The sequence below is a fragment of the Lates calcarifer genome, linkage group LG21 (genome assembly GCF_001640805.2).
Source record: "Lates calcarifer isolate ASB-BC8 linkage group LG21, TLL_Latcal_v3, whole genome shotgun sequence".
Classification (NCBI taxonomy): Eukaryota; Metazoa; Chordata; class Actinopteri; family Centropomidae; genus Lates; species Lates calcarifer.
This window is the reverse complement of record NC_066853.1, coordinates 22,660,255-22,685,290: the sequence shown is the minus strand read 5'-3', so window position 1 is coordinate 22,685,290 and position 25,036 is coordinate 22,660,255. Positions and strand designations below refer to the sequence as shown.

The 25,036-nt window shown below is 40.3% G+C and overlaps 3 protein-coding genes across 3 annotated transcripts; 2 read left to right on the top strand and 1 right to left on the bottom strand.

Moving 5' to 3' along the window:
* Positions 1–1,979: 1,979 nt before the first annotated feature.
* Positions 1,980–4,194, top strand: LOC108888152 (retinol-binding protein 2). Its single transcript, XM_018683992.2, has 4 exons — positions 1,980–2,135; positions 3,219–3,397; positions 3,545–3,646; positions 4,036–4,194. The coding sequence occupies exons 1-4, from the start codon at positions 2,063–2,065 to the stop codon at positions 4,087–4,089; spliced, it is 408 nt and encodes a 135-aa protein (XP_018539508.1). The 5' UTR covers positions 1,980–2,062; the 3' UTR covers positions 4,090–4,194.
* Positions 4,195–5,291: 1,097 nt separating this feature from the next.
* Positions 5,292–17,148, top strand: LOC108888218 (COPI coat complex subunit beta 2). The gene is made up of 22 exons (XM_018684113.2): positions 5,292–5,383; positions 6,010–6,147; positions 6,312–6,398; positions 6,926–7,052; positions 7,148–7,296; positions 7,666–7,812; positions 8,441–8,540; positions 8,635–8,777; positions 9,266–9,465; positions 9,635–9,745; positions 10,236–10,324; positions 10,411–10,517; positions 10,603–10,746; positions 11,008–11,138; positions 11,431–11,638; positions 11,973–12,083; positions 12,893–13,107; positions 13,209–13,301; positions 13,536–13,716; positions 13,864–13,935; positions 15,032–16,129; positions 16,261–17,148. The coding sequence occupies exons 1-22, from the start codon at positions 5,381–5,383 to the stop codon at positions 16,348–16,350; spliced, it is 3,744 nt and encodes a 1,247-aa protein (XP_018539629.1). The 5' UTR covers positions 5,292–5,380; the 3' UTR covers positions 16,351–17,148.
* Positions 17,149–17,286: 138 nt separating this feature from the next.
* Positions 17,287–22,577, bottom strand: mrps22 (mitochondrial ribosomal protein S22). The gene is made up of 8 exons (XM_018684114.2): positions 22,417–22,577; positions 21,403–21,551; positions 21,149–21,313; positions 20,598–20,741; positions 18,963–19,046; positions 18,541–18,686; positions 18,275–18,383; positions 17,287–17,686 (listed from the first exon to the last, which is right to left on the bottom strand). Exons 1-8 carry the CDS (start codon positions 22,541–22,543, stop codon positions 17,594–17,596), a joined length of 1,017 nt encoding a protein of 338 aa, XP_018539630.1. The 5' UTR covers positions 22,544–22,577; the 3' UTR covers positions 17,287–17,593.
* Between the last annotated feature and the right edge of the window lie 2,459 nt (positions 22,578–25,036).

Below are 25,036 nucleotides of genomic sequence, written 5' to 3'. Positions count from 1 at the left end.
TGAGGCATTATTTATTTAAGATAAGAGTTTAACTCTCTTAACTGCTGTATCAGGGCAGACAAAATAAACAAAGAACCCAGCAAATGTCAGCAATTTAATTCAGTGTTGCTAAATCTGATGCAGGGAAGAATGAGATGTCACCTTTTTCCAGCTTTTTCCAGCACTTCAGACCAGATGAGCGATGACCCCAAAAAAAAAAAAAAAAACCATTCACTGAGTGCCCCGTCACCAGTGGTGAGAAAATAAGTTAGCAGGGCCTTTAAAGTTACTGTCTACATTCTACAACTACAATAACCGTGTATGAAAATTTTGCTTTAAAGCTGCAGCTTTTGCTTTACAGCTGCATTCCTTGGTTTATTTATTTATTGGCCACTCAAGGGCAGCCAACAAGACACAACACTGACGCCTTATCACATTATAAAGTTTTTAGGGTGAAAATGTTAGCATACAGCTGCCTATGCACTCCTGTTTGCGTCCACCTAGGTAAAGGAAGTCCAATATTCACTCCCCTTTTAGCTCGATTTTGCTCTCTACCAACTCCTGGTAGACATTTCTAGCCCTCTATCTGCTGTATACTTTAGTCACTAAACTTGTCTCTATGCATTTTGTTGCAAAACAGGTGATGCACAGTGGGGTTTGTTTGTATGTGTTCTGGTTTTGCTGCTCAGATATGAGACAGTGGGATAACAGTAAAGCTGCGGAGTCTGGTGATTATTCTCTGTGAGTTCGTCACTACAAGTGACTCCTTACTCTGTGCATGTTGTTACTTTTTCAAGTTGATTATGTAAAAATATTCATTAGCCCAGCTTTAACTTTGCTGTGCATTTCTACCATATCTTACTTGATGCCATTATAGGACACTGACTGTATGCACATCATTGCCTGTTGATAAAAGATAAGTGTTACTTTAGGTCTAGGCACCTTATCAACTCTGATAAACCATGACACAGACCGCCTGCCTCACCTTTGACCCTCCACATACAACCACATCACCACTACCAAGATCAAATTGGTGTCATAGTGTAGATGGGCCAGATAAGGCTTGACCTCAGTATTTCTCTCTCTCTTTCTTTCTTTTTTATTTACTACATGCTCTTTGAAAACTCTATCTCCTGAAAGCAATCCAGAGAATCCAGAGAGTAAACTGTAATGATAACTGATGCTGTTGAGAAATGGTCTCTGAGATAAAGGAGAGAGAGAAGCATTCCATGGAAACTGAAGATCAATTTCCCATTTGTCATAAATAATGAAATCTGGTCTAGTGGGAACACTGTAACCCCCTACAAACCAAGCAGGAACTATACATTAACCAACACTGGGCAGCACACAAAACCATCGGTATGTGTACATATGCTCTCACTCTTGCTTGATAAAGAACTCCAGCTCATTCAAGCGTAGGTGTCTTATCTTGAAATGATATTCTCGGAGAGCTTGAGGTCAGAAACTTGGGATTGGGTTGAATTTCTGTCAATTGTGGACTTGCATTTGAGTCAACAAACTTTCCTCCTTTGAGCTTAAGAGAGGAATCTTCCCACTACAATCCCAGAAAAGCCTCAAGAAATGAACTTGTAGGCAACTAATGTAACCAGCACTCATCTCTGTCCCTGCTCCTCTCGATCTTTCCTCCATTTTAGTGCATTAGAATGTGTTATTGATGAAGCTACAGTAGCTAGTTGAGGAAATGGGTATTGAAAAAACATACAGCAGACTCTTGAGTGCATCCAAGTCAGTGAGCACACGCTTAATGAACAGATACAGAATTATGTGGAGGAAATACACTGGAGTGCAGGTAATAGGGCATTTTTATCACATGCAACAGCCATGAGTGAAGCAGTGTGTTCACAATGCACTATGTAAAAGAGAACACACACACACACACTGTCCTGAGGGAATTATCGGGTGGACCCTGTCCTTTGGTCCATACACACACACACACACACACACACACACACACACACATTCACAAGTGTATATAAAGGGCTGGGCCCTTTAACTGTCTCTCTGATACACTGACTGACAAACTTAAAGGCAAACAGCTACCTCCATTCATATACCAGTCAAAATGCCTGCAGACTACAATGGACGCTGGGAGATGGTGAGCAACGAGAACTTCGAGGACGTCATGAAGGCCCTCGGTAAGTTGAACTCATACTGCCTACTGAAGGGAAACAGAGGGGGAGAATGTGGCTTGTAAGCCTCATTAAAAACAGGGATCAATTACAGGGTTACATTTAAAGATGCAACCAAGTATAGGGGAAGACCTGAGCAGAAAATGTGGAATGAGTGTGACAGAAAGAGTGAGAGAGCAGCAGTGCAAGTGAGGGAGAGAGAGCAAGGGGGGGGGGGGATAAAGGAGGAATGTTGTGGTACTGCTTCATTTCCTCATTGAGCTGCTGTCAGGCCAAGTTAACCTCCGCTCTGTGAGCGGCTGCCGTTTGTTATAACGCCAAATAAATATTGATTCACTCCTTTCTGCATTTTCATCCTCCTGATTTGCAGGAAAGGAAGACAGATTCTGACCCTGGATCAGGCAGCAGGCCAGGTCGTTACTTCCAGAAAAAAAAAAAAAAGAAAGAAAAAAGGAGAGCCCAGCACTCAGCTCAGCTCTCCTCCTTTTGGCGAGTCATTGATCAGGCTCAGAAACACTTTCATTATTCACGACTCTATCTGCAATTCATAAAACAACCCTGCTACGCTCAGCTCACACAAAATCCAGGAGATCCTGAATGGCTCCACCTCATTTCCATCAAGCGGATAGGAAAATGACATCCTTATGGAAATGGGTCAAAATATCATTTAGATGGGTAAATATAGGGGCTGTATCTGTAAGAGTGATGGGAAGAAATTGAATTTTCACTTTAGGGAAAATAGGATATGAATATCTAAATGGTGTGGGTGGGTGGTTCTCTTTGGCAGGGCCCAGTGCTAAGCGGGGCCAAGAAACTCATTTAGGCTCATTCTGACTCGGAGCAAGGTCATTTTTAAAGGGTAAATGAGACTGTCAGGAGGAACAGTAGGAGAGGAATCATAATAAGTGGCCTGTGGTGTCATTTGTGTCTGTGGATGTGTGCCTGTGCACACGAAGCAGTGACTTAAAAAGTCAAACCACACACCAAACCATCATGGCTTTATAAAACTTGCCAAACTGACTGACTAAACCACACTGCCACCACTGACGTTATCCCCCTCTTTTTTTTTTTTTTTTTTTTTGCTTGCAGACATTGACTTTGCCACCAGAAAGATAGCTTCCCATCTGCATCAGACAAAGGTGATCGTCCAGAACGGAGACAAATTTGAAACAAACACACTGAGCACCTTCAGAAACTACGAGGTCAACTTCACCGTGGGAGAGGAGTTTGAGGAGCACACAAAGGGCCTGGACAACCGAAAAGTCAAGGTGGGACTGTTTTCTGAATTCTTTGACATTTTTCTCAAGAAGAAAACAAGGAAAGTTCTCTGGATGATGGTAGTCAGAACAGTCATGATTAACAGCAAAGACAGACGCATTGACCATTGTTTGTGTGTTTGTGTGGTGATATAACAGACACTGGTCACCTGGGATGGGGACAAGCTGGTGTGTGTTCAGAAGGGGGAGAAGGAAAATCGTGGGTGGAAACACTGGATCGAGGGAGACCTGCTGCATCTGGTGAGAGAGAGCGTGACACAGAGGTGTAAAGGTTTTTACATATTTGCCAGGAAACAAGACGTTTCTGTGCAACCACAGCTGCACAGCTGCATCAGTTCTTGCTAGTTATCATACTGGCAACATTAAAACAGCAAAGTAAACACCAACAAGCAATCTCAAAAGAAGAAACACTTCCTCTCCTCTCTTGCCTTTTGAAGTCTTTCTCAACCCTCTGTTGGATCACACAAATCTGTGTCATATCTCTGAGATCTGAGAAAGCAAGATAAAACAGTAAATGAATCACTATCTGAAACATAGAGACTTAAGCTCAACCTCTTTATGTAACTATGAGAAACATTTGTTGCATCATGTTGGACTCACAGTCTAAAGGTCTGTATCTTCTCTTATAGGAAATCACTGTGCTCGACAAAATCTGCCACCAAGTATTTAAGAAGACACAATAACGTGGAACCAAACCTCATCTGCTCAAAACTATCCACTCTGTGTTGCACATTGCTGTCTATTTATGATGTAGTGTACATCTCTAATAAAGTGATTTCTTACCACACTTCTTTTTTATCAGTCCCTTCTTCAAAAAGGAGAAACAGAAAGTTTCCCTCATATATGAAACTCGTGTCTTGAATATTTATACAAAATTCTGTGAAGAAAAAAGCTCCTGGTGATACACTGCAAAAAATTAGATGAAGTCTGTCATCCAACCTGAAACTCTCCGGAAGATTTGCATGAGTCAAAAGACCTAAAGATCGTATGAATCCAAACATCTCCATCTGTTTGGTAAATTGTGGGGATCAAGAGACAAAAGTGAACTTGGTGGGTTGTTTCTGTAAAGCCTGCATTTTTTTTTTTTGCAGTGCAGCCTACGAGCTGACAGGTACAGCATGTTCTGCTTCTCTGCCGGATCTTGAGCTGCTCCCGCAGGAAGCGCTGGAGGATCCACGTCGCCAAAAGAAGCTGCGTCAAGTCGGACAGCGACAGGGAGATGTACACCGGAAATATTTTATTTTCTCTTCCAAATAAAGGGTTACATGTAGGACCAGAAAATCATAAAACTGACGGATGTTTAGTAAATATTTACATTTAAAATAGCTGCAGCACTTATTAGAACTGTTGTTACAATTTACAGATTATATATTACAGTTTGATATACTTATTGTGTGGCAACATATCCATTATCCAGGATCAACTGTAAATCTTAACAGTGTATAAGGTGTAAATAATGTACACATGGATGTCCATACATGAGTAGTGTACATAAACCATCTACTATATGTATGTAACTTATACCCATACATTACACCACCTGAATCTCTGTTGATAATAACAGTTTGACATACAGATAGACACTGTATTTTGTTGTTTAGTTGTTGTTAAGCTACTTAAGGTAGCTTTAACTCTGATTATTACAATGCTAGGATCAATTTTATAATAACTACTGCATTTATCTATTTATTTATTCGTTTATTTATTTATTTACTTTTTTGGCGCTGATGAATTTGGACAGTTAGATTACAGTTTTGGTTTTGCCAGGGTTCTGTTCCATTCTTTTCATGTAGTCTATGAATTTGCTTTGAGATGTATTGTGAAAATCAGAACCGGAAGTCACTTTGTTTTTATTCTCGTTCGCTTAGTTTCAAAACTTTCTCCGTTGATTTCCACCGGAGAAGCCCGACGAGGGCAGCAGGGAGGCCGGGCTCTTCACTGGACACACTCGCAAAGACTCACTGACGCGGAACAATGGTATGCAATACAATAAAAAAATACTTTAACATAACTTTGTTTGTTGTTTGCTGTTCTTGTGGCTATTTTGTTAGTACAGAAACTTCTACCATTCATCTCCATTCGTAATGTAAACTCCATGCAAATGGTACAGTAGTCATCCATTCAGAAACCATATGCAACAGAATCCAAAAGGTACAACATATTTTAAAGCAACAAAGTAAAACTAGCACCAGCATATTTTTACATACGACACACAGGTTGTTACATTTACTTTTAACATACAGTCATCACATTTAAAGTAGATAAAAGACTACTATTTTTCATTGACATGGCAGGACTTGAATGGGCCCAGTCATTATGGAGCAGGCATGCATATAAAATGTGGAATGGGACGTATCAACAGACACACCCCCTCCTCATAACTATCCCCAGAACCAGAGGTAGAATAGACTACAGTGTGTTATTGTTACTACAGTACTACAGTAAGTGTTTGCGTCCTATTAAATGTACAACTCTGCATTAAAAGCATAGATCCCAAACATATTTAACACAACTTATTTTCTGCTTAATGAGTCTTTTTACAATCTACTGGTTCAGAATAGGAGATGTTGTTGAGGGTCACCTTCTTCTCTCTTTCTCAACAGCCTCTGCGGTTGGACATCAAGCGGAGGCTGACGGCTCGATCAGACCGGGTGAAGAGCGTGGACCTCCACCCAACTGAGCCGTGGATGGTGGTCAGCCTCTACAGCGGCACCGTGGTGGTCTGGAACCATGACACACAGGTCACTATCACTCATTTATCTGCTCACTTAATCACTTGATCAATCATTCACATAACCACATAGTCATCCCATCACAGACACTATCACTTCAGCTTGTTTTATCCATTACATATATGTTAATTAAAAAGTTAATAATGTTTCCCTTTCTTGACTTCTGTGCATAGACCATGGTGAAAACCTTTGAGCTGTGTGAGCTGCCTGTCAGAGTGGCCAAGTTTGTTGCCAGGAAACACTGGATCATTGCTGGAGCTGTAAGTACTTTAATTTCACTTATCTCTGTGTGTTCACTGATAAGAAATTGGAAAGGACAGAAAACAGATTAAATGAACTCGTAATGATTAATATTTGTCTCTTTTCAGTGTCATTTTTACATGGGAAAAAGTTTTTAAAGCTTGAATTACACATCTCTAGGTAAAAACTGAGATGCATGAGATGTGTATCTTTTTCAGTTTTGAACGTCATACCCATATGTTTGTACAAGTGATTTTGCATTTAGGATTGTTTTAAGGTAAAGCTTGAGCAGAATCAAAATGACCCATTGTATATCCTGGATTGGTGACCCATTGGTTTTCTGCCCATGATAAATTAAGATAAAGTAAGCCCAACATTGTGGTGTTGCTAGATCGAACCAGTGTGTTTTTCTAATTAAAGTGCAGTAGGCAGTCAGCTCCTCTGCTGACGCTCCTCTTTGGAGACAGTGACCATGGACATATAAATGTGTGTCTTTCTGTTCTGATTATGTACAGATATGTTTGTTAATCTCTTCATCCCTCCACAGGATGACATGCAGATCCGTGTGTTCAATTATAACACTCTGGAGAGAGTTCACATGTTTGAGGCTCACGCTGACTACATCCGCTGTATCGCTGTCCACCCTACACAGCCCTACATCCTCACCAGCAGTGGTACGAGAGAGCTACACACACTCACGTAAGCACAAAAAAGTTGTATATACGGTGCATCTAAAACTTATGTCTTATATGTGTGTTTGTGTTTTCAGATGACATGTTGATTAAGCTGTGGGACTGGGACAGAAAGTGGGCGTGTAGTCAGGTGTTTGAGGGGCACACTCACTATGTCATGCAGATTGTCATCAACCCCAAAGACAACAACCAGTTTGCCAGTGCCTCTCTGGACAGAACTATCAAGGTAGACACACACACACACACACACACACACACACTCATTCACAGACACACGTAAACATTTCAACACACAAAGAGAAATTGCTGCAGGGCACAAACTGAAGGAGGTGTTGTTCTTCCTGTTTAAATGAATGTAAAAGTGAAAAAAAGGGAGAGGCAAGGACATTATTGTCACAGACAGGATTGTGGGAAATGTGGTTTCAATCTTGAGAAAAACTACCATCTTATGTTCTTAGACCATTTAAAAGATAACAGCAAATACCTGTTAATCACTCTACTACTCGTTATATACTGAACTGTCAGAGGTTGTTCAGTGTTAGAAACACTCCCATACACACTCTCCTTCAGCATGTTGCTACTCTGCCTGTGGTAGGTGTGGCAGCTTGGCTCCAAGACTCCTAACTTCACTTTGGAGGGTCATGAGAAGGGAGTGAACTGTATTGACTACTACAGTGGAGGAGACAAGCCCTACCTTATATCAGGGGCTGATGATCGCCTTGTCAAGATCTGGGATTATCAGGTACCTAATCACACACTGGACTTTGTTTTCTTTTGTTCAATATCCTGTAACAGTAAAACAGTTTGTTTACTGGCTCTTACGTGATAACAATCATTTTACTATTCCGCTATACCTAGTGAATTTGTCTTTATTTATTTTGTTTAGTTGTAGAACAGTGCGCACACATCTTTCAATCAAGAGCCAATAATTAATTTATCCCAAAATTATATGTTTGCTGTGAGCCTGTGCTCTTATATTTCAAGTGATTCCATAAACAAGCTATACATATCCAGTGAACCTCACATGGTTTTCATCCCATATACATGTAAAGACAGCAGAAGTGGTGGTTAGTGAAAGTAGTAACAAGAATGTATTTCTGCAATGTGATGCAATGTTTTCAAAAATTTGTCTACGGGTCATCATTTAGTGTTCTGACCTGTACCCAAAGTGTCATATTTGTTAAACATATTTTTAATATCTAAAATGCTGAAATGAGCCATAACATGAAGATAACATGTGCACACATTTTTCAGTGTTATATATTTACATACACATACACACATGAGCAGTTATGGTATAAAAAGCCTACTACAGTATTGTCAGTGACATTCTGTAATGAGTACATGTGCTGTCTGTCTTTATCTACCAGAACAAAACCTGTGTTCAGACCCTGGAGGGTCACGCCCAGAATGTGACTTGTGTCAGCTTCCACCCCGAGCTTCCAATCATCCTCACAGGCTCTGAAGATGGTGGGTTGTGAAAACTACACACACACACACATCAAAACTACAGCCCAAAATATGTACAGCACCTTTGCTCAATGTGAGCTCTTTGTTTCCTCAGGCACAGTTCGAGTGTGGCACTCCAACACCTACCGATTAGAAAACACACTCAACTATGGCATGGAGAGGGTGTGGTGTATATGTGGCCAGCCTGGCTCCAACAGCGTGGCTTTGGGCTATGATGAAGGCAGCATCATCATCAAAGTATACTTGTTTGAGCAGTGTTATTATTCCTTATATTTTCATCAGTATTAAGTAGTGTTTTAAAGGGTGGAATAACCCCCAATTCCTGAGGCAGATGACTGAATTTCTAAGAAACTAAAAAGGTCAAGGGTCATAGACTTTGCGCTCTTAGCATACACTGTGGAGGCTTCTTATTTGTCACTGGGGGCCAAAAGACTGCAGCTGGGAACCACTGACTTAGAAATTAGTAGTCTAGTGTTCACAGAATATTGAACGTTAACTTTTAATTTTAACTAAATTATAAACACTTTGGCTTGTTAATACCTACAAAACCCAGAGGAAATAGATGACATGACCTCTCTATCCTCAACAGCAGCTATGGACAGCCAAATAATGTAACCTCAACTGGAGTATATAGCGGCATCATTGCATTCCTTTACACCATTTTCTTCTTTTTTTTTTCATGTCTTGCTCCTCATCTTCTGGTTTCTTTTTCCTGTCCCTCTCAGCTGGGTCGGGAGGAGCCGGCCATGTCGATGGACTCCAGTGGGAAGGTCATGTGGGCTCGACATTCTGAAGTGCAGCAGGCCAACCTGAAGGCCATGGGAGAGGCTGAGATCAGGGACGGAGAGAGGCTGCCGCTTGGTGTTAAAGACATGGGAAGCTGTGAGATCTACCCCCAGACCATCCAGCACAGCCCCAACGGGAGGTGAGACACTGAGAGCACTGTTCATATTCAAACACTTACTGAATGTGAGAGAAAACCAAACAAATAATACTTCATTTGAGGGGAGAATTGTGGGTATCATCCTTGTTTTAAATTTCAAACTATAATTTTATATAAATATATGCATGCGTGTATCCTTGTGTATTTGTAGGTTTGTAGTGGTCTGTGGAGATGGGGAGTATATCATCTACACCGCCATGGCCCTGAGGAACAAGAGCTTTGGTTCAGCTCAAGAGTTTGTCTGGGCACATGACTCCTCACAGTAAGTCCTAAACACCTTAAAGGAATAGTGTAGTGACATTTTGGGATACAAATTGGCTTTCTTGGGAAGCCTTGGATGAGAAGATTGATATTATGTCTCTCATATCAGCAGGTGGTATATCTTAGCTTAGCATAAACACTGGGACCAGGAGGAAAAAGCTAGCCTGGCTCAGTCCAGTGTTCAAAAAACTGCCCACAAATGACATATATTAATTAGTGAGATGCTGTTAGTCTGTGTTTTGGACAGAGCTAGCTATTTCTCCTTACTTCCAGTCTTTATGCTACGCTACACCTGCTGAGCTAATTGCCAGCTGGCTGTAGAAATTTACTCTACAGTCATGAAAGTGCTATGGCTTTGATTTGTATGTCTCAAAGTGTCAAATATTCCTTTAACCAGTCATAATTATACAATATATGTAATAAGTGTCATTAACTCCACTCTCCAATGTGGTCAGCTACATTATATTTAACTGTCTACACTGTATTTACAGGTATGCTATAAGGGAAGGCAACAGTATGGTCAAAATCTTTAAGAACTTTAAAGAGAAGAAGGCTTTTAAACCTGACTTTGGGGCTGAAGGTGAGCTTAATGTTCTATCTTTGTGTGCATACAGTATGTATATGTGTGAGTTTGTGTGTAATGCATAGTGTCCTCTTGTCCCACAGGTATCTTTGGTGGCTTCTTACTGGGGGTGAGGTCAAACAGTGGCCTAGCCTTCTACGACTGGGAGAGTGCCACACTTGTCCGCCGAATCGACATCCAGCCCAAACACGTGAGTCCCACTCTTATGGCTGTTACAATGTCCAGTACTCTGTCTGCTTCGACAGTCTATTAATCTTTTGTCTTCCTTTCTTTAGATCCTTTGGTCTGACTCTGGAGAGCTGGTGTGTATCGCTACAGATGAATCTTTCTTTGTGCTACACTATCTGCCAGAGAAAGCGTCAGCAGCCCTGGAATCGAACGAAGAGATGTCTGAAGATGGCATAGAGGATGCCTTTGAGGTCAGAGACTCTGATGGTATTTCCTGAAAGACATTTTCAGGAAATAAGCTAACATAACATAATCTTAATACACATGATGGAAAAGCAGAAACTAAATTTGAATAGCTTCTGCTTATTCATTTTCATAAATCTAACACACAGTGCACTGTAACATGTTTGGAATTTGACTTGTCTATAAAGGACTTATGTTGGAAGTGAGTTCTTTTTAACTATTGTTTCCAATGGTTATTTGTATCCTTTTTGCTACTTCCTGCTGTCTAGGTGCTGGGAGAGGTTCAGGAGGTGGTGAGGACAGGAGTATGGGTGGGAGACTGCTTCATCTACACCAGCTCTGTTAACAGACTCAACTATTATGTTGGAGGAGAGATCATCACCATTGCTCACATGGACAGGTTCGATGCATTAAGAAATGTAAAATTAGCAAAGCTGTACCAGTAAACCCATCTTGGTTTCTTTATAAAGTATGGCAGCAGCACAAAATAAATGTGTCTCAGTGCCCTGCCATAATCAACATTACAACCATGTCCTTGGCAAGCAACGAAAATCTACTCTGTGGCTTCTGGAGCCACCTTGCTGTCACATGCTGTTTGCCTTTCTCATACAATCCCCTTCTATTCAGTAAATCAGAAATACCATAAAATATTCTGAAAGATGTGCCTTAAAAATGGTCTTTTTCTGGTGTAGGACAATGTACCTGCTGGGTTATATCCCCAAGGACGACCGTCTCTACCTTGGAGACAAAGAACTGAACATCATCAGCTACTCCCTGCTGCTCTCTGTGCTGGAATACCAGACAGCTGTGATGAGGAGGGACTTCAGTACAGCTGACAAGGTTCTACCCACAATCCCAAAAGAACAGAGAACCAGGGTGGCCCACTTCTTGGAGAAACAGGTATGATTGCCTTCCATATTTTGCCCTTGGAACTCCATGTCCATCTCTGTGCTTTTCTCTTTGCTTGAAATGACAATAAATTCAGGATTTGAATGAATGCATAATTTACAGAACATCAGGCAGCCAGATGGAGTAAAACCTCTCAGCAGAATTTTTGTGTTGTTCTTCTGAAATAGATTTATGCAGGGAATGGTTTTGCTTCTCACACAGTCTCTTTTACCACTTCACCTCTTCACTTTCTCATAGTTTCACATATCTACCGTTGGCAGCTGTGCTTTACAGGGAAGAATACATCGAATTAAATGTTTATAGTGTGTTTTCTTGTGTTGTTTAGGGTTTCAGACAGCAGGCCCTGGCTGTGTCCACAGACCCAGAGCACAAGTTTGAACTCGCTCTGCAGCTGGGAGAGCTCAAGATAGCCTACCAACTGGCCTCGGAGGCAGAGGTCAGAGCACACATAAATGCATACAGAAACAAGAGTCTGCAGGCAGGCTAGTGCTTCTGTGAGGCTGTGTTTATGCACAGTCCTTTGTCCTAAAAGCTAAGGTCAACATGCGAACATTCTCACAGTGAAAATGCTAGCATGCTGATGTTTTAGCAGGTTGAGTTTACCATATTTACTCATTAAGCATCTTAGTATGGAAAACATACAGCTGAGATTGATGGGGATGACATTAGTTTTGCTGGAACTAGCCATGTTTGGAAATTCATCCAGTTGAGTTATTTCTCTCAAAACCACAAATGTCAAACTCAGAGTGGCACAGAGGAAAGGTCAGGGGATCACCAAACCATCCTTATAAAATTTCATGGCAATCCATGGCTGTCACTAACATGTACAGATGTTAATGTCAAGGAGCTAAATATGCTGCTAAGGTTTCCTGTTGTTGCAGCTCTGAAGAATGACCCATGTTTGAGCAAAATTTTCCTGTGTATTATTTTAAAGCTTAGTTGACTACAAAACACACATTCTGACATTAATCATTATCAGAACTTTGCAAATTGGCTTTTATAATAATAAAATTAAATTAATGTATATAAATATAATAGAATTGTTTTAATCATTGGCCATGTAATATGCAGGGTAATGTATGTAGAATCAGTCATTTTTCCCGTAACAAGTCTGACAGGGTGAGTAACAACCCTGGCATCTCCTATGAACTGCCTCACACTGTATTGTTGTGGAGGCTCATGGTTTTCCTCCTGTGATAATCCTCTCTCCTGTGTATTTGGCACATTGGCATGTGGGGGCTCCAGTCAGAGCAGAAATGGAAGCAGCTGGCAGAGCTCGCGACTACAAAGTGCCAGTTTAGCCTGGCCCAGGAGTGTCTGCACCAAGCACAGGATTATGGGGGATTATTGCTGCTGGCCACTGCCTCAGGCAACACCGACATGGTGGGCAAACTGGCCGAGGGGGCAGAGAGGGATGGAAAGACCAATGTGGCCTTCCTCACATACTTCTTGCAAGGACGGTGAGTGTGTGGAGGGGAAAGGAGCTGTTTGGGCTTGTTTTAATACTGTACTTGTTTATTTTATTTATTTATTTCATCACAATTTTTGTGTATTTTCCCAGATTGGACAAATGTCTGGACCTTCTCATCAAAACAGATCGGTTGCCAGAGGCTGCATTCTTGGCAAGAACATATCTGCCCAGCCATGTGTCAAGGTAGAGCTATCTCTATTGAGTGTACAGCATATGCCTGAGTGTTATACTCCAGTGAACTGGCTGTGTCAGTAATAAAAATGTTTTTTTGTTTCCCAGAGGATTAAAGTTTTCCAAGGTCAAAATCAGTAGGAAAATGATGCGGTTTCCCAAACTTTTTCATAACGGGAATATCCATATCCCTTTATATATACATTATGCATCACTGGTGAGCTGTATATGTTTCTCTTCCTCCAGGGTGGTGAAGCTGTGGAAGGAGAGTCTGTCCAAGGTCAACCAGAAGGCAGCAGATGCTCTGGCTGACCCCACCCAGTACAGCAACCTGTTCCCTGGCCTCCAGCAAGCCCTGCTGGCTGAGCAGTACCTGAAGGAGACTCATGTCAGGGTCAGGCCTGCCGCAGAATACCTACTCATCATGGTCAGTGGAAGTCAAAGGAAGTGTAATTACTTAAATACACGAAGTAGTGCATTTATACAGTGCACTACTTCAAATTATGTATTCCTGTCCATACTTAAAGTATCAATCGAATATCTGTTCGAGGTCACCTGTTTCTTTACTTTTCAGCCAAATGAGGACCGCAATGTTCTGGAGGAATCTGCAGGTTTTGTGTCCAGTGAGGAGGTCAGAGAACCAGAGGTGAGGACCAGAATCCTAGCCTGTGTCAGTCAGGCCTAGCAACATTTCAGTATCACTCTCAACATGACACAAGTCTGTACTTAATGCCATCAGATTAACATAAAGGCTGCAGCAGTGCAAGGTAAAACACACAGAGTGATTAAATGAACATCATCCTCTGCCAAATTAGAAAACTGTAATACATTTATCATGTAGTTATCATCTCTTATGCACAATGTAAACAGTGAGTTTAATAAACACGGCACAGTGAAAAATCTGTGAAAAGAGCCGTGGCAGACTGGTTGATGAGTCCCAAGTTAACTTCTTGAGCTGTTCTTAACAGTGCTAGTGCTCCCCCTTGTGGCTCAGGTGCCAAATATTGCACAAGCATTGGTTAGTCTTCCATAAATGTTGTGCCATTTCTGAATAAAGCTGCACAACATAAAAGACACATTATGTAAATGTATGCAGTTACTGAATTAATAAATGGATCTGAAACAGCTACCAGAGGATTTCTTTTTTTAAATTTATTTTTCTTTGTTTGAGACTGAATAGAAGCTACTTAAACCTGCAGTAACTACTTTTTGTGAGCACTTGGGAGCAACAGAACACAGCACTGACATATTACAAAGCTTCCCATTTACACATCCAGTAGATACTGAGTAACATTAGCATTCATTTGGAGTTGTGTTGCTGGCTACCCAGCAACATTAAATGTACATTACTGCAAATCCTATACCTCCAGATATTTCTTTAAAATATCTGGGTCTTTAGCTACTGAGTGCTCTGCCATGTTCATGTAGCCACTAACACTGTCTGCTGTTTGGTGGTGAGCAGGTGTTGTAGAGTTTTTTCCTCCTGAAAACAGCTGCTTGCAGCATCTGGAAATGAGGCTGAATGGTGAACCTAAAGTTGTTGGCCAGAGAATGAAAACAGTGATCTGAAAAATGTCATAAAGCTTCAGAGAGCTGAGAGGAAGTGCACAGTCAGGTGATAATAATCTGTGGGTTCACTATGAGCAACCCCTTACGTAAAAGTTGTCATAAACCATTGCAAATGTAAAGGTATTGATTATAGTTGCTTTACAGTGGAATGTCATTCTGTGTGTTCTATACAGGAGGTGATGGAAAGCAGGAATGAAAGCTTCACAGTGGAGGCAGCAACAGAACCGGGACATCCTGAAGCAACAGTGATGGAGGAGCCCATTCCACTAAAGCAGAAGATGTCTGATCCTGTTTCATCAGCAGAAGAGGAATCAAGTCCAACAGCAGCTTCCCCTCTTCCTATCACTGTGACAGAAGACCATGTTGAGCTGAAACAAGCAGAATTCGCATCCTCTGAGGTGGTTGCATTTGAACCAGATGTGGTGGCAATAAAGGAAGACACCACTACTAAATTAGAGGAGGCCTCAGTCTCTGTAGAGGAAGAGTCCACAATAGAGATTAGTCCCAAAGAGCCAGAGATGTTGCAGTCTGGACCTGTAGAAGAAATCATATCTTCAGTTGAGGAGGATGTTCAGGAAATGTCTCCAACAGCTGATGCTGTACCTGCTGCCTGTGATTCTGAAACATGTCTTGTCGAGACAGCAATAGAAACCATAATTGTAACAGAAGAAGCACCAAGTGAGACAATGGCAACAAAAGCCATAGCAACACAGGATATCCTAGTTACCACTGCTCTAACAGTTGATGCTGATGCAATAGCACCAGAATCTGCAGCAGCTTGGGAGATGCCTGTTTATGACGAACTGGAAACCGATGTAATCTCTTCAGATGCACCGCCCCCCGTAGATACAGACACAGCAGCAGCAGAAGGAACCCCTGTTACTAAGGAAGTTGTTTTGGAATCAGCACCATCAGCTGTAGCAGTGGAGGAGCTCATCTCCTTCGAAAACACCAACAGTTCAGTGCTGGATGTGCCTGTCCAAGTCCAGGCTTCTCCAGAGTTTGTCCTTGACCCACTGCTAGACCCACTTGAAGACACAATGCCAGTATTAAAGCCAGACCCAGCACAAGAACCAGAACAAAAGGGACAGTCAGCAGCACTCCCAGTGAAGCCTGAGGACAACCTAGAGCCTCATGTGCCTCTAAAGGCTGAGCCAGAGGTTTTATCCCCAGCAGCAACTCCCACAGAGGGCAACATAGTGGAGGAGGAGACAGGTGCTAAGGGAACTGAAGAACCAGCAGAGGACCTTGGGGTGGAAATGAATGAGGAGGTAAAGATGTTTGAAAGCCTGCAGCATTCACTAATATTAAATCTATATTTGTATGTAGATATAAATGTGTTACTGCCCTGATGCAGAATCAGAACACCACACCTCTTGACTGAATACCTTTTTACCTTTAGGTCCTAGATGATCTGGATCTGGATAATTTTGACTTGGAAGATGTCGACACCACAGATGTCAACCTGGATGAGGATTTCTTAAATGAATAGTAGGAGAGAACCAAACTCTTCAGTTTTTTTTTTGTGACCAAACAACACAAAGAGCTGTATTCTAGGACCATGATAAGCTATCAACAGACTAATATGGCTTTTAAGCTTCTTTAACAAGCATTTGCTTTTTTGGTTGCAGGCTGAAATAGTCATATTTATATTGAGATGTACTATAACTAAATTCTTATTCTTACAGGATTAGTGTTACTGCAGTACTTCCAGACTTTATTTCAACTGCAGACCTTTCTGAATGTGGTCAATGACAATTTGAAAGGGAAGTTAATGGGTATAAGGAGAAGTTATAATAAGAAATAGGAGGTGTGTATGTAATATATGAAATATGGGATGCTGTACATTGCAGTCTATGCAAACATTTCCAGCTGAGGCTGATGAGCGTGGCTTTGTTTACACAACACTTTTAGACAATTTATCTGCCATCTAGACAGTTTGTACTAAACTACTTAACTTAGAATACTCTTTTAAGTGTTATCAGTTTACAGCATAAAATAATGAGTCACTCTTAGTACTTCCTCTTCTCCCTCATACCTCATATAATACCACTGTTGATCAGGGTGTTATCAAAGCCATTGAGGAATTCTTGATTCTTATTTTTTGAAGTTCTGGACTTAAGTCATCAAGATCAGGTTAGGGTTTCTATGTAAGACGAGACTGTCTGTGTCTTTTATTTGCCATATTTTCTATAAATAGAACATATTCAAAAATCCTGACCCAGCCAATGACTAGGACAAATCCCCCATTTAGTTACACTCAGTGTCTGTATTCTCGTCTTATTTTGACATCTTACTATCCTGGTGTATGTTTCCCTCTCACAGCCAGGATCAACACATACTGCTGCTTTTAGTTTTTCCAGTAAACTAAGATGGTACTGTGTATGTGGACTTGATAAGTGAATTAAATACACATCTCTCAATAAAGTCTTCTATGTTATACAGAACTCAAGTTGTTTTACTCGAGCAAAACATCATACAGGTACAAAGATGTTGCTTCATTTTGTTATGTACATCATTTAACTTGACACTTCAGAACTGACTCAGTGTTCAAATGTAACACACACAGATAATTCCTCTACATGAATTGATGACTTTACCAGTTCCAAATCATATAGTACAGTATATGCAATTGTATCTTAAATATGGAGGGCAATTTCAGAATGTCCTTCAGGAAATGGTTAGTGGTCCTCCTTGTGGATGAATCTGTGTATTTATATCTAGGGGCATGTCTTTCAAGCAGCGGAGTCTTCAGCAGCCACCTCTTCATATGCCTGCAGGGCCAGCTCAATGTAGCCTGACCTCTGGGACTCCTTCTGGGCATAGATCTGCAGGAACAAGGGTCAGAGGTCAGCAAAATGGAGGAGAAAAAGGTCACCACTTACTTTGAGGTGGGGGCTGTGTATTAAAATGTTCCAAGACTACAGTCATAGTATTAATTGTTTTAGTGGTGGGCTTGAAAAACACAGCTTAGAAAGTGCTCCACAATCAACTGTGACTAAATGAGAGGCCCTGCGTGACAGTGACTCTATCAGACAGACACACACCTGTGACTCCCGCTGCTAACCTTTCACATTAAATGGCTGTCATTCTCAATGTCCTTCCCCACTGCTTCAAGGCCAAGGGGCTGTGGGCACTAATAAGACCTGATGTGTCCTAACCCGGGCCCCCCAGTTCCCACGCTGGAGAAAAACCCAAGCCTCTCACACAGGAAACCTTAGATGAGACAGCCCTGACTTGACCTCTCAAGAGCCTCACTGACTGCTGATGTACCCCAGTGCCTCGGGGACACAACTTATGACCTGGCCAATGTCAGGATCAAATGGAAATGTTTTACGTAAACAGAGCTAAATGAATAAAAGTGTAAAAAAGGAGGAGTCAGCTAATGTCTCTGCTCAGAGGTGAGTTGTTCTCACCTTCAGCAGGTCGATGCCAGTGGCCTGCAGACTGGCAGCTTCCAGGGCTGACTCACTGTGGGGGTGGACCATGTGGAACAGACTCACTAGACTCACGGCATCCTGAAGCCTGGAAACACACACAGACACACAGGCACACACACACACACACACACACACCAGGGGCTTAGGTCAGAGCTCTTTGTCAGCAATAAAGGTGTGACCCTGCTCAATTTAAAATCATGTTTAAAAGAGCCAACAAAAATATTCAAGTCAGATATGCTCACAGCTCTCTCTTCAACATGTCCACTATGAGCCCATCTATCCTGCGAGCTTTGACCAGATACCAGGCCATGCCTCCAAAGTGTCTGGTGGAGCGCAGCAGCCCGTATTTTCCATGCTTTTCCAAGTCCTCATAAGTAACTGCATGGAACTAAATACAAGTCACATACAAAAAAAAGAGATTCAGTTCAGACTTCATGGTGATTTTCTCCTTTTTTGTAGATATTCAGCACAGTGCTCTTCACATGAAATTCAGAAACTTCCAATCCACCTTCTCTTTCCATTTTACACTCTCTATCAGATGGCCCAAAGAAAATACAGAGACTGACGTGGGAAATTTCATGGTTGAACAGACTCTATGCGTTCTGCAGATTTCAGTGCGGCTGGTGATCAGGTCAAAATAACAAGAAGCTCAGTGTCATATTACCCTGATGTACTCTGAAGAGTCTGGTTCAAATTGGACCAGACACAGGTCCAACACATCCTCATGCCGATCCTGGGAAAACACCATCTAAAAGACAGAGAGGTATATATACATGAAGAAAGTGAAAGACCCAAGCCCCAAGATACTCACTGGACACAAACACAGGTGGTTTCAATTATTTTGCTTGATTAGACCTTTTCTCAGGACTGAGTGGGTGCTTACAGACCACACTTGACATCACGCCCAGATGATGGCTTACACTTTTACCATTGAGTTGTATTACAGGCTGACAACTTGTGGGTATTCTGGTCATGTATTTGTGCGTGAAAATATCAAATCAAACACATCAAATTATGTATTAGCTGTTATCTGGACACTAGAATGCTATGACATGTAAACCCCTTTTCTAGATGTATAGTCATGTATATGATATACAACCTGGTGTGTGTACCAGAGCAACATCAATACTATGTTGTTGTAGTAATAGAGTATTTTTTTCAATAAAAAAAGAAAAACAGTGTAAAGAAGATCTACATGTTGAGTCTAACATTAACAATGTCTATTAAAATCATCACTTATATACTAGTGATAACATCAATTACTGTCAATGCTGATAACCTTTACTTTTTTAGGATTGTGTTTTCCCTGTAATTCAGCTCAATATATTCAAAGCAGTGAGTCAATAGATTTCCATCAAAATATAGTGCAAATTCTAACTGAATTTTGAGAAACTCCACTAAAGAAAATGCAAAGGAAGTTTCCATCCAGTCCTATTATGTCAACATTAGGCACTTGTGTGGTAGCACAGCTGGTAGCATTAAGTCTCAAGAGGGGTGCTATTAAAACATTGCAGAGGAAGAGGACAAGGTGATGTGAGCAAAGGTCAGTCAAACCTCCAATGGTGAAAAACAATGTAGAGAATGCGATGGAAATACAGCATTTGTTTTTGTTCTGTACGTTAATTAAAAGGAAACTAACATCATTATCACTCCACACAGATCTGATGTTTCATCTGCCACTGTTTTCAGTCTCCTCAGAGGACGCTTTCAGTGAGTCTTTAGGTCACATGCCTCATGTACGTCTGGATTAATTCAGTAGGTCTCTTTCCACTGCACTTTGTCACACTGGGATCTTATCAGTCCAGCCTTTCCACTCAGGCATTTTAATTCAGAAATTGAAAACATGCATAAAAAGTGGTGGAAGGAAATCCACCTATTGGGTTTCATGAGGAAAATGACAGCAAAGCAAGAAAACATCGGGGGTAATGAGAGGTCTGTTCAATTTAAAATGTCCAGTACATCATGTCAGTGTTAACTAGTTACTAATAACATTAATAATGGCTGAATTTGATTTCACTGCTTCAGTGTCAGGGTCCTGGTATTGTGCATACTGGATCACTGTCAGACTTTAACAGAACAGAGCCGTCATTAATGTTAACAGTAACACAGGTTCTTTTCCTACTATGACCAGTCAAAAGGTGTTGTGATAAACACTTGCAGCAGGAGTTTGAGGGAAACATAAGGTAGAGGAAAGAAAGACATGGGAGCTGTTACTGATTCAGTAATTTAGGTGGCAGGGAGTAAGGAGCGCCTATAATAATCCAAAACATTAATCTTGTCAGATTTTGCCCTTTCCCACCTTGAGGTTCTCTTCCTTAAAGATGAGGGGTGCAGTAATCTTGCGTCCATCCTTTGGAAAGTAGACCTGAATGAGTCGGTCTCTCTCCTCCCAGGTTGCTTTCCTAAGAGTCCCGTCAGGCTCCCGTACAACAATGAATCTCTCCTGAAAACACACAGCATATACAATTTGTGATGGTAAGGGATAAATTTGAACAAAAAAAAAAATCCTGAATCTATCAAGAAAGTACAAAAGTGAGCCTTAGATAATCAGGGATTTGCAAGCTTAATCAAGTCCAATTAATCTTTATTTATAATAGACATTAAAGGTAAAATCATAAATGCAACTGAATTATATTTATTTTAATCAAAAACAGCTACTTCCAACAAAGACATTAAGGCTGATACCTTCACAATTTAAAACAAAATTTAAAATACTAGAACATCCTTAATTCCCCAAATGTACATCTACAACCTGACCTTCGCTTTTGTTCGTCTGCTGTGGCATATTTCAAGAAATCACAAACCCCCAGTTACATACATGCACACAAAATAAAAGCAACGTGTGTGTACCCTGTGTGGGATGTTGTAAGTGATGTCTGTGAAGACGTATTTGGCTGTGTCCATGCCATCCAGGATCTTATCCACAGACAGCACATCGCTGATAGGCTTCCTCTCCGGCAGGACAGGGGGCATCTGCAGCAGCTTCTTAGCCTGTTGTGTAGCTACCTCCATTGCCTGTTAAGACACACAAGTGACTGGATAACACACATATTACTGTGAGGTGTGTATGATTGAAAGGGGATTATTATTTATTCAAAGGGCACCTGCTTCAGTTGTTCATCAGTCATGAGTTTATATTTGGGAGGCTTCAGTTCCTGTTTAATGGGTCGGAATACTTTCTCCAAGTCTAGGCCCGTTATCCTGCTGAGGATGTCCTGCACAGCTGGATCTGTGAACTGGGGCTTTGCATTGTCTGGGAGGAAATTACATTAGTTAATGGTTTGTCTAACTAACTAACTATAAGTCCATTATTGTATACACTCAGCCTTACCTATGTAGCTAATTTAAACTGCCTACCATTGTTTACTGTTGAAACAACACTCTATGGTCAAGACTAGACAAGAATGGAATTATAGTGAGTTAGCTTTACAAGATCTGTGCTCCTCTAACTTGTGTTAAATATGACCGAGTCGTCACAAATATAGTCACGTTTAACTGTAGCTGTTTTCTTTATCAACAGAAGCTGTAGTAGACTTAGACAGACTTTTATTGTCATTCAGTATGCAGCAAGTGTATACAGAACGAAATTTCGTTTGCATAGGCCTTTTTACAGTTTCAGTGCAGTGTAGATGTTTGTGCAAAAAAAGTAATAGCAGATAAAATATAACCTTCCAAAGTTTATACAGCTCTGTTCTACAATACAGTAGGCATCCAATGTAAAGCAGCACCTCGTGAGTTTAACTTATTTTTGTTACAATTACGTCGTGTCATCGTCGTCAAACGAGTTAACGTTAGCTGAGTAAAGTTAACGTTGTGAACGGTAACAGCGTTTTGAGGCAACATTTTGGGAATTTATTACAGAGTTGTAGGCACTTCATAAACAACTGCAATGCCGAATTTATAGAACGACTCTAAAGATTTGTAAAAACATAATAAACATTTTCTATAGTTTATGTGTCTCTGCCAACGGGTTATTCAAAATTAAACGACTCAGATATGTGATACGAGTTTGACATCCGCAGGGGCCAGTATGGAGCCGAACGAAACATGCCACAAGGTCAGTGTTACAGGTGGAAAAACGACTAAACTTAAATAATATTCATAACATAAAAACATACCGTTATCTTGTGTTCCACTACAAAGCGTCCTGACGCTCCACCTCATCACAATTTGTTTGCTTTTCTGCACATTTTTCACCCGAGAGTAGCTCCGAAGTAAGCACCGTGCTGAACCGAGTGCCGCCATGTTTGTTATTACCTCATCAAGGCGACCTGACCTTTTACCTCACAGTGGAACAACTAAGCGGTCATGGGATATGTAGTACAATTTCGTGTATACGGCCCATAGACTGCGATACAGCCTCAACATGTCAATTTGTTGTTTTTCTTTCCCACGGCTCAACATGGACCGTTTTATCAGCAGTGGAACAGACTAAACAAAAAGAGAAAGACTTAAGATTTTGAGTAGGATAGTGCTCTGCACTTCTATGATCAAAGGTCCCTTTTCACCATCATAAAAAACATTCTCATGTAGTAAATATTTTGAAAAGTTCAGGAAAAGACACATAGCGCCAAGAGAGAACAGATAGTAACTGTAAAGTAATAATAAAATATGTATTTAAAAAACTTTATATTATTCAACTTCTACAAATACTTAGGAAATGAATGTGTTCACATGTGATTCTGTTTAGGACCAGATTTCTGTGTTTCCTGTCCTATAATTAAATGAATAGTGAAATGCATACAGAGAAATAATGATATAGTAATAATAATGATACAAAATATTATGTTTGAAAAAGGAAGAAAAGAAATTTCAATTGAAATGCTACTTTGATCACCAGGTGGCAACATTCTACCATTTATAGGCTACTGTCTGCACCCAAAGATCAAAAGTGAAGTATACTGCTCTCAGTGAGGACAGTAAGAGACATAATTCAAACATATTGTATGTTTATATTAAAGTCACAGAGTCTTTTTTGTCTATCTTTGATATGTGGCCTAACTCTCTGTAGCCTAGACACATTCCTAACTTGTCATTACAGTGTGTTCTTGAAGTGGCTGATAGCTGTATAATCTGTCGGACGATAAGAAGTTACACACTCTGCTTATGAAGAAAAACACATTCTACACACATACTACATTCACTTATGTCTCAAAACTATTTAATTTGCACAAACATTTATTTCAAACTCTGTCCCATTAAACGCCAGAAGTGTGTGGTGTGTGACAAAGAAACAAAGAAATAGATTTATATTGATATTATATTTGCTCATAATCATAACATCTGTGGGTGATTTTATGTTATCTAATAGTTACATTAAAAGAAAAATGTGTCTAAATGTTTCTTTGTCTGATCTTGTTCTTCTTGAATTATGGATTTTAATGACAAGTTAATATGAAATTTTACAATTTCAATAGGAGAAACAATTTAAAAACAAAAAACCCAGTAACTGCACAAAGTGAAATTGTTGATTTAATAAGATGTGTGCTTTCAAATACATAGTTAGTTAGACAAACCAACATCAACACATACACACATTTGCATGTTTACACAAAATCTGCATTATGATTACATCTTTTAGCTTCTTCTCAGCTTGTGCATGAAGCTTGTTTGTTTCTGCTTAAAAACTGAGTCAAAATTGTCACACTGTCTACTATTGCCAGGAAAACAGATAAAACTGTCACCGTCTTGCTGCAGTGTTATATGCAGTTCAAAAAGTTCTTTCAAAGATAGAGATACTGCAAACCAGACTGCAGAGCTTTTCAGTAATTTGCGCGCTCAAATGCATAACACTGAATCAATCACTGACTTATAAAATTAAACCACAAGTTATCTTTGCCACATGATCTCATTCAGCCTTGACTAGAAACTAAGTGATGTCCATCAACAAAATCTGTGAAGATAAAGTTAAGAATGAATAATTCTTACAGGAAGTGTTTGGCTTAGATGTTGCTGCTAAAGCAGATTCTTCAGATTAATAAGGATTTCTATCTCTTAAAAAAGGAATGCTATTTTAAATGTAATTAAAAGACAATTTGTTTTTAACTTTGTTCCATTAACATTAACCTTACATTACTAACCTTTAATAGAAAGCCAGCAGATGAGTTACGCCCCCCTTTCCACTAACTACTGTAAATTCAAACAGTGATTGAATTATTATTTACTTTCCTGGTTCTAAGTATTGAAAAATGTATCATCTCACTTTCATGACCACACACCCTGAATTTTGGTTTTGGTAAGTCCTTTTTTAAGGGTCATTTTAATATTCAATATTGGTGACATTCTATATTCCTATTCTCAATAGGGGAGACCAAACAGCTCTCAGCTCCAAAGCCTATTCATTTCTTCTGATGATGTACATCTTTACAAACAAGTCACAAATTTATAGTTTCTGTCTGTCTTTCTTTTACAAATCAATCTGTAGTTTTTAGCAACACATTCTCAAAGAGCAGTAACAAACGTATTTGTTGAGGACTATTATCAGTCACAGATTTTGAGTCTTAGTGTGTATTTACAGCGGTGGAACGGTATATGTGGGGAAAAACTGTACTGTCCATATTCACTGTAATAACAAAACATATCACTCAGTGCAACTGTGTGACTCACTGATGTGTTGTTAACAGTTTTTGAAGCTCTTTGGCACAGAGAAATACGGTCTTGTATCAGGCTTTGGCTACACAGGCAATATTTGATAGTAAGATCCGTTTATAGTTTCTGTATTTTCATGGGTTTTGTTGA